This window comes from Polypterus senegalus, chromosome 12, assembly GCF_016835505.1.
Source record: "Polypterus senegalus isolate Bchr_013 chromosome 12, ASM1683550v1, whole genome shotgun sequence".
Classification (NCBI taxonomy): Eukaryota; Metazoa; Chordata; class Cladistia; order Polypteriformes; family Polypteridae; genus Polypterus; species Polypterus senegalus.
Window position 1 is genome coordinate 139304680 of NC_053165.1, and position 8561 is coordinate 139313240.

The 8561-nt window shown below is 37.5% G+C and overlaps 1 protein-coding gene across 1 annotated transcript; it reads left to right on the forward strand.

Moving 5' to 3' along the window:
• The first annotated feature begins 236 nt into the window (after positions 1-236).
• On the forward strand, positions 237-5516 carry LOC120541705 (trypsin-like). Its single transcript, XM_039773587.1, has 5 exons — positions 237-300; positions 2244-2403; positions 4294-4547; positions 4655-4791; positions 5278-5516. The coding sequence occupies exons 1-5, from the start codon at positions 261-263 to the stop codon at positions 5425-5427; spliced, it is 741 nt and encodes a 246-aa protein (XP_039629521.1). The 5' UTR covers positions 237-260; the 3' UTR covers positions 5428-5516.
• The last annotated feature ends 3045 nt before the right edge of the window (positions 5517-8561 follow it).

The window sequence follows — 8561 nt, forward strand, 5'->3', positions numbered from 1 at the left end:
ATAAACTTCTTTCACAGATCGATCCTGGTTTTGGAAATATCATTACCTAATCATCACATTACCAAAAATGTAAAATTAGAGAGTGGAAAGTTGGACACTTGCTCTGTTTATCAGTTTACTGATAAGCCCTCAGAGTTCCATGTGTTCACTTGCACCTGTGCCATGAAAATCCTTGAGAAAAAAGAGATAACATTCACTAAACCGTATAAATAGCTGGAGGCTGGAGAAAGAGACCCCAGAGCTGAGCCAGTTCATCCACCATGCATTTCCTCATTGTTGCCGTCCTCATCGGAGCAGCTGGTAAGTCTTGTTTTGTATGTTAAGTTGCTCTTATAATACTGTATGTGGGCTTTTTTTTGGTTCATAACTCTTATGGGTATCTATAAGTATTCAGTATTGGTCATACCTTCTTACTTACATGTTGCAGAAATACGGATAGCTTCAAGTGTGGCCCTGGATGTGGACTTCCAGCAGCAACCATGGTTACATTTGTCTTCAAACCCTCAACTCTTAAAATTCATAATGCAGGAGACAGCTTTTAATTTGTCCTCTGCTCATCTTTCACTATATATTCTGAGCATGCTGAGTTGTAAAGTAGGGATTTGCAGATTTTACTTTCTTGCAAATGGGCACTGCCAGTTTCTTTTGCTCATAGATGACAGAGTTACCCACAGTCTAATTTTATTCTTCATCAGATTTTCTTACAGTGCTAACTGGAATTCACTGCAGAATATCTGGATTATATGGTGACAATGCTGTGACATTTTTAGAACAGTGGCAGATTATAAGCATATTGTATTAGGGCGAAAATATGAACATTATGTGCAAATACTCAGTCATATTGTACAGGTTTACATTGCAGAACTCAGTTATTTATTTTAACACATTGTTCATTTCACCATTTGTGACTGCTATGTGGTTCCTCTTGTGACTCCTGAAAATCAATAAATACATCACAAAAACTGACAATAAGACATTCACAGTAATCATAAAATGTGGTATTAATTTAGCATTGGTAGTTAATTTTTATGTGAAGAGAGGAAGAACTATTTGTATATTACTCTTCACTATACAGAGGCACAGTGCACTTACACAACTTTATATATTTAATGTTTTAACAATAAATTATATTACCTCATACAATTTATAAACACATTAATGAAACACACAGTTAGACATACATCCATCTCAGTGATTAAACCTAAACAAAGTCATACAAATATATTTTCCTGTTAACCTCTGAACTGAGATATAGTCACAGACGGCCACAAATGAATTTATTTCCATTTGGCATTGGCTAAAGAAGGACATTCGACTGTTGACTGGCTGTAGCAGATTGAAATGTCCAGTCAAACCAAACTCTCAGACACACATGGCTATCAATTTCAATATTCTTATAAAAGTTGAGAAGTGACTGATAAAGACTGGAAAGACAATATTCAAACTGTAGTTTAATGAAACATTTGACACTGAGACATAGCTTGTTTGGCAATGTTAAGCAAGGTGGTGCATGTAAAACTATGGATTAGATATCCTGTTGTTGCACAGAGCTTCTAGTAGAAAAAATATATTTTTGCAAAATAGCTAATTTTTTTAATTCTTATACTGGCTACATTTAGCCAACTAAACAAAATAGTTGCATACTGCCATTATAAGACTAATGCTTTTTTGTTGTGTTCTGTTCCTACCTTTCACCTGATAATTGCTGGGATGGAATCCAGCTTTTCAATAGCCCTGTCTGTTTAGGATAAATAAGTTTGAAAAAGGATGAATGGATGGATGAGTGGATAGAAGGATGAATGCTTTATTGTTTTCTATGTATCCTAATTCATCTGAGGAGCTGACCAACACAGACAGACCGGCATTTTACATTCAGGAACGGCTCTACCAGTAGAAGCTGGGCAGACACTTCAGCAGTCTCACTGAAGTTCAAGTGGTGCTTGTGCATTGATGATTTCATATTATATTTTTGAGACAGAATATAATGACAGAATGATGGGCTTTCAGCTGTCCTTCTAGTGGACCCACATTGCACTACACACCTGAAAAAATCAAGGCTTCTGTAAAATGACAAACGTTAAAAGATAGTGTTAGAAGCTCCATGCCTTCTAAAATAAGAAGAAATAGATACATCACTGTGAAGTTTATATGGCTGCTTGAATACATTCATAAAGTGGAAGAAATTACCAGTGGCATACCAGTGACTTTAGTAAACAATTTCTGCTCTAATGTTCTTATTCTAGTTGCTGCTCCATTCGAAGATGATGACAAGATCGTCGGTGGTTATGAATGCAGAAAGAACTCTCTGCCTTACCAGGCATCTCTGAATGTAGGCTATCATTTCTGTGGTGGCTCGCTCATCTCCAGCCAATGGGTGGTCTCTGCTGCTCACTGCTACAAGTCGTAAGTGTGCTTCCTTACTTGAATACTGCAACAGCAATGGCGTTTAGCAAGTGTAAGAGCTGGTACTTAGAATCACATCCAACAAAAGCTACCCTTTGAGCCTGAATACAATATTATACTCACACAAAAGACATTTATTCAGTATAAATATATATACTGTATATACATTATGTGTTTAAATTTTTTTGTATGTTTTTCACATTTTCAATTTATTTCTCTCTTTTTGTTTATATTGCACCAAACTATATCTCTCTCTTAATCAAGAGACAACTACAGTATACATATAGTTATATATCTGTGTATGTGTGTGTGCCAGACAGAAACACAGACACCTCCACACATACATACTGTATATACAGCATAATAGCAGTCAAACATTTCTGTGTATATATATGATATGTGTATATAAACCATATTTACATATAAGTGTGTGAACAGTGTATACCAGGCTCTTAAGAAAAATAGTACAATTATAGCAGCAAACATTTTTAACACAATTAATAACTAAAACAAGAAAGTTTAAACTCTGTTCATAATGATTTATTCAACTTCATTTTAATTTACAGTAATTAACTCTTTAAGACTGATTTGCCATCTTTCATGAGTAAGGCTGTCATGGCTTTTCTTGAAATTGTTCTTTCTTTTAGTATACTGGTTACATGAATTTGTAAATTATGATTTAAAATTGGTAGAATGACAGTCAAAGGGGGTTAAGTCAGGTGTCTCCCAGCTGCATGAACTTCAGTGTATTTGTAGGCCTTATCACTGAAGGCAATAATTCACCCTGTATACCTTTCACTAGACCTTATCTTCCATTCCCTTATTGGTGCTATGCCAATGATACAGAACTGTTTCCTCCAGAGCACCACAGGGTATCAGACTTTCTGAATGTCTCACTGATACTGTAACCTAGATGAAGGAAAGCCATCTCCTGCTCAACCTGGAAAAGAAAGAATTTCTTGTTTTTCAGCTAATCTGTCTATTTAGCACCCCATCTCTGTTGAGCTTGGTTCATATCAATGACCTACCATGCTGGTACACAGTGTTGGGGTTGGTGATTAATGACCAGCTGTCCTTCAAGGACCATGTTGCTATGGTCTTTTGGTTCTGCAGATTCACTCTGTACAATATCTACAAGATCAGACAGCAACGCAACTCCTTGCACAGACTCTGGTCTTGTCAGGTCTGAACTACTGCAACTTTCTACAGACAGGAGCACTGACATGTGTCACCAAGCCACTGCAGATGGTTCAAAATGCAGCAGCATATCTAGTGTGCAACCAGATGAGGCAGGCAAATATCACTTCTTTCTTCAGATTGCCACATTGCCTTCCTGTAGCAGCATGTATTAAGTTCAGATTCTTGCTGCTTGCATAGAGAGTAGTTACTGTGGGTCTGCACCTATATGAATGGACACACTTGTGAGGTCCTATGCTCCTTCTCAGCTGCTCAGATCTGCTGATGAATAGAGGTGGTGCCACCTTTGTATGCTATCAAATCTCAGCCCAGATTCTTTTCTTGTGTATCTTCTAATTGGTGAAATGACCTCCGTGCCTCCATTTTAAACTTTGACTCCCTTAATGTATTCAAGAAGTGTTTGAAGATTCTCTTGTTTGGTGAATTTCTATTTAAGTGATAGCTGCTAAGTTATTTAAATCTGGGAATTGCAACTAGCTTATATTTTGTTTTAAGCTTTTCACGTCAAGAAATCAATTTTGTACCCTTGTCCTATAACACTTATTCCCAAACAGTTCACTGTATTATTTTGGGGGAATTTTAATTGTGTACAGTTTGTAATGGAATATTTTTTCATGTTTAACATTTACAATGAAAGCTACCCCTAGCATTTCAAACATTATAAAACTTCTTTATCTCTTTTCCCATCCTTAGCCGTATCCAAGTGCGTCTCGGAGAACACAACATTGACACCACTGAGAACACAGAGCAGATGATCGATTCTGCCAAGGTGATCCGACACCCAAGCTATAACGGCAACAACCTGAACAACGACATTATGCTGATCAAACTTTCCCGTGCTGCCACACTGAACAGCTATGTGAACACCGTTTCTCTTCCTGGGGCATGCGCTAGCACTGGCACCCAATGTCTCATCTCAGGGTGGGGCAACACACTCAGCAATGGCGGTAAGTATATGTTGACTTCAGCTGGGAGCAGAGTGGCACATGTCACTGAATATCCATTTCTAAAAGTGCAAAGGTTTAGTGTATATTGTGTTTATTCTTTTTCTTAGTCAACTATCCATCTCGTCTGCAATGTCTGAATGCTCCCATCCTGTCCGACACACAGTGCCGTAATGCTTATCCTGGCCAGATCACCAGCAACATGATCTGTATTGGGTTCCTGGAAGGAGGAAAAGACTCTTGCCAGGTACAAATATTTCACTTGGCCTTATTTTTTTTACCTTTTCATTTTCACAGTTTTGTTGAGTCCATGTATGTATTTTAAGTAGTAGATTAAAGGGCAGTGGCAGAAATAAATCAATTAATCCACTGGAAGTAATAATTTACACAGCCAAATATTTTTCAAAAAGTCAATGTTTAGTTTTTAGTGAGCAAAAACATTTTACAAATTATATTTCAATGAAAACACGTATTTTATTCCAATGCACAAACTCAAATAAATTCCAACAATATGGTATAACCTTTGTTAAGTGGGCAAGGGAGGTTAATGCAGAAAAAAAATATAAGTGTAATCAAATAAGTGAGGCATGTTTCAAGGGTTCAAAGCCTGCAAAGTGAGGCGAGACTTTGAAATGCGTATGCTATTATTCCATAATGTAAACTTGAAGACTTCATGGCTTATGATGTCTATCGTATATTGTAAGTGGCTAATGATTCTCTGTTAATTCTGCAGGGAGATTCTGGTGGCCCCGTTGTGTGCAACAATCAACTCCAGGGGATTGTGTCCTGGGGATATGGCTGTGCTGAGCCTGGCCTTCCTGGGGTCTACACCAAGGTGTGCAACTACAACAGCTGGATTCAGTCCACCATGGCCTCTAACTGAGCTGCCTGTCCTTAAAGTTCTTATTCTGTCAATGCTGTTCACATCAATATCCCAAAAACAAAAGCAGCAATAAAAATGTGTTAAAACAAAGTAATTGTCTCCAGTGTTTTTTTGGGTTGTAAAAGGGATACATTTCAAACCTGGTTGTTATTCATGGAAAGAAAGTGTTAGGTTAAAGATATCAATTAATATTTTCTTTATAAAGCAATATTTAAGGCTTTAAGTGTCAGAGAAATGGAAAACGGTTTTCCATTTCACAGACAACAAGTATTTGACTACAGCAATAGCAGTGGCACATTCTTGCATAGGACCTCAAATACTAAGCATAAGCTAACTGAAATATATATTTTGCATCATGGTCTGGCTCCTGACTGTTGGCTAATAATTTCCATTTCTTCTTTTTTGTCATTGGATTTCTGTTTTAACAATACCTATAATTGACAAAATAGGATAGTTTGTCAGAGTGAGTAGAAGAGATCATTAAAGGTCTTTTAAGGTTTTGGTTGGATACTTAAGAATGTAAACATTAAGTCAAAAAACACACCCTTAGATAGCTAAACTAATTTGAAAGACATAAACCAAAATCATAGTAATAAAACTAAGTTGAAACCTTAAATCAATTATTTTCTCAGGCACCATTCATTTAATTCATTAAAGTTTTTGTGAGTAGTCAGTCATCTTATATATCATGACTATCACAAAGACATGGGTCACAAGGTCACACAGAAATTCTCAAAATGGTGATGTCACAAAGTCACCAGAGTAATAATAAAAAATATAAATAATGAATAATAAAAATAATTGTCCAGCAAAACTAACATGAATTTCATAAATAAGTGTTAACACATTCCTGGCACTAAGCTTGTTTGAGCACAGGTAACAAAAGGAAGACTTAAAAAAATAGAAGAAACTTATCAATGATGTCAATAAGTATTTACAAAATCAGTACAGATCAGTTATATGAGTTATAATGCATTGTGTCTTTGTAGCATAATATTAAGCTTAATATTTAAAAAGTCCTGACAGTAAAGAAGCAACCACAAAAATATAAGTTGATATGTTGATCTATCTTATTTTAAAGCTATAATGTGCACTATAAGGCCAAAAGTATGTGGACACCTTCAGATTACTGAGTTCAGGTGTTTCACTGTTAACAGGAGCATCAAAACGAGCAAACAGACATGCAGTCTCCATTGACACACAATGCTAGTACAATGAAGAGCTCAACGACTTTAAATGTCATACAGTCATAGGATTCCTCCTTTGCCACAAGTCAGTATGTGAAAATTCTGTCCTGCTAGATCTTCCCCCATCAACTGTAAGTGCTATTATTGTAAAGTGGCAGCAACAACAGCTCAGGCATATAGTAGTAGACGATGCAATTTCACCAAGCGGTGTTCACCCTGAGTGTGAAGCACATAGCTTATAAAAATCACATCTCCTCACCAAAGAGATCAAAACTGCCTCTAGAAGCAACATTAGCACAGAAACTGAGAGTTGGGAGCTTCATGAAATGGGATTCCATTTCTAAGCAGCTGCACACAAACCTAAGATCAATATGTGCAATGCCAAGTATTGAGAAGAGTGGTGTAAAGCACACCACTATTGAACTCTGGATCAATGGTAACAGGATATCTGGGATGAAGAATCACACTTTAGTATCTGGCAATCTGATGGATGAAGCAGGGTTTGACAGATACCAGGAGAACTCTACCTTCTGGACTACTGTGTGCCTACTGTAAAATTTGGTGGAGAAGGGATGATGCACTGGGCCTGTTTTTCCAGGGTTTGGGTGAGGTTCCTTTGTTCCAGTGAAGGGTTCTATAAATGCTACAGCATAAAAAGACCTGCTAGTGATATTGGGTGTTTCCAGCTGTATGACACCAGTTTGAGGAAGGCTTTTTCTGTTCCAGAATCTGAAGAATGCACAGTGTCTGTTGATGGCAGTCCAGACACTTCTCATTTGTAGCTCCTAGTTGGTGGAACATGCTGCCCACCCCTATTCAGAATTCTGACTCCCTCCAAGTGTTTAATACGTGTTTGAAGACTCTTGTTAGGAGAATTTATGTCTTGCTGATATTATCTGTTAGATTTTATTATTTAGTGTGACCAATAGGGGGTGCACCAGCATCCAAAATCCCAGAATCAACAATACAAACACAAGTCCTGGGTGCAAACAAAGGATTTATTGTACAAATACCTCTCTTAAACAAGTTTCTCCATTAAATACAATAATCCCTTCTCTTCTCTTTCTGTCTCTTCCTTCCTTCTCCTCAGTGAGCTTCATCCACTTTCCCCGGCCCCAGACTTTGACTCATCGAGTGAAGAAGAGTGACATCCTTTGTACCAGAACTGGGAGTACATCTGGTGCTACCACCTTGCTTCTAGTAAGCATTTCCACAACAGGCAGAACTTCCCTAAAATGAGGAAACTTCCTCTCCACAGCTCTCTCTAGCAGCTCCCATGAGACCCAGCAGGGCTGCCCATTGGAATTCCAATTTCCATGCAGCCCTATGGGTGTGTATAAAAGAGACTCACAAGAGAGCTACTGCTACCTGTCATACTGGGTGAACACATGGCCCCAGGTGGCGGTCTCTTTTCACGCTTCCATTACTAAGACATCCCAGCTGGTTAGGGAACCATCTATCCTGGCTGAGATGTCAACCAACCCTTGTCTCCTATGACACTAGGAATTGTAACCCACTTGTATTTTGTTCCAAGCTCTCCACTTGTGGTGATCCAATTTTTATCCTTGTCCTCAAACAAACCCTGGATAGATGTTACTTGATTATATTAACCCCATTTACAATTCGCTTTGGATAAAAGTATCTTCTAAAAAAATAAATGTAAATGCAATGAATATGATTGTTCGATTGATAATTCATAATAGGGAAACTTAAGGAAAACAATTGGAAAAATCAGCTTAATGCAGACACATAAAAGGTGCAAAATAAGAAAGGACCAATCAGCACAATGGAGTTCATTGTTTCCTGTTCATTTAATATTTCTAAAATCTTATATACAAACTGAAAGGTCTCTAAAGTCTTCAAGGAACTACACCGTGACCCAGATACAGAGTCTAGTGAATTGTTCAGGCCTTAATCTTTATGTAATATTTATCTTCAATCATCTTC

Coding starts and splice junctions, on each gene's coding strand:
- LOC120541705 (XM_039773587.1), top strand. CDS start 261: ATGCATTTCCTCATTGTTGCCGTCCTCATCGGAGCAGCTG. Junction 301..2,243: donor CGTCCTCATCGGAGCAGCTG/GTAAGTCTTGTT, acceptor TTCTTATTCTAG/TTGCTGCTCCATTCGAAGAT. Junction 4,792..5,277: donor GAGGAAAAGACTCTTGCCAG/GTACAAATATTT, acceptor TTAATTCTGCAG/GGAGATTCTGGTGGCCCCGT.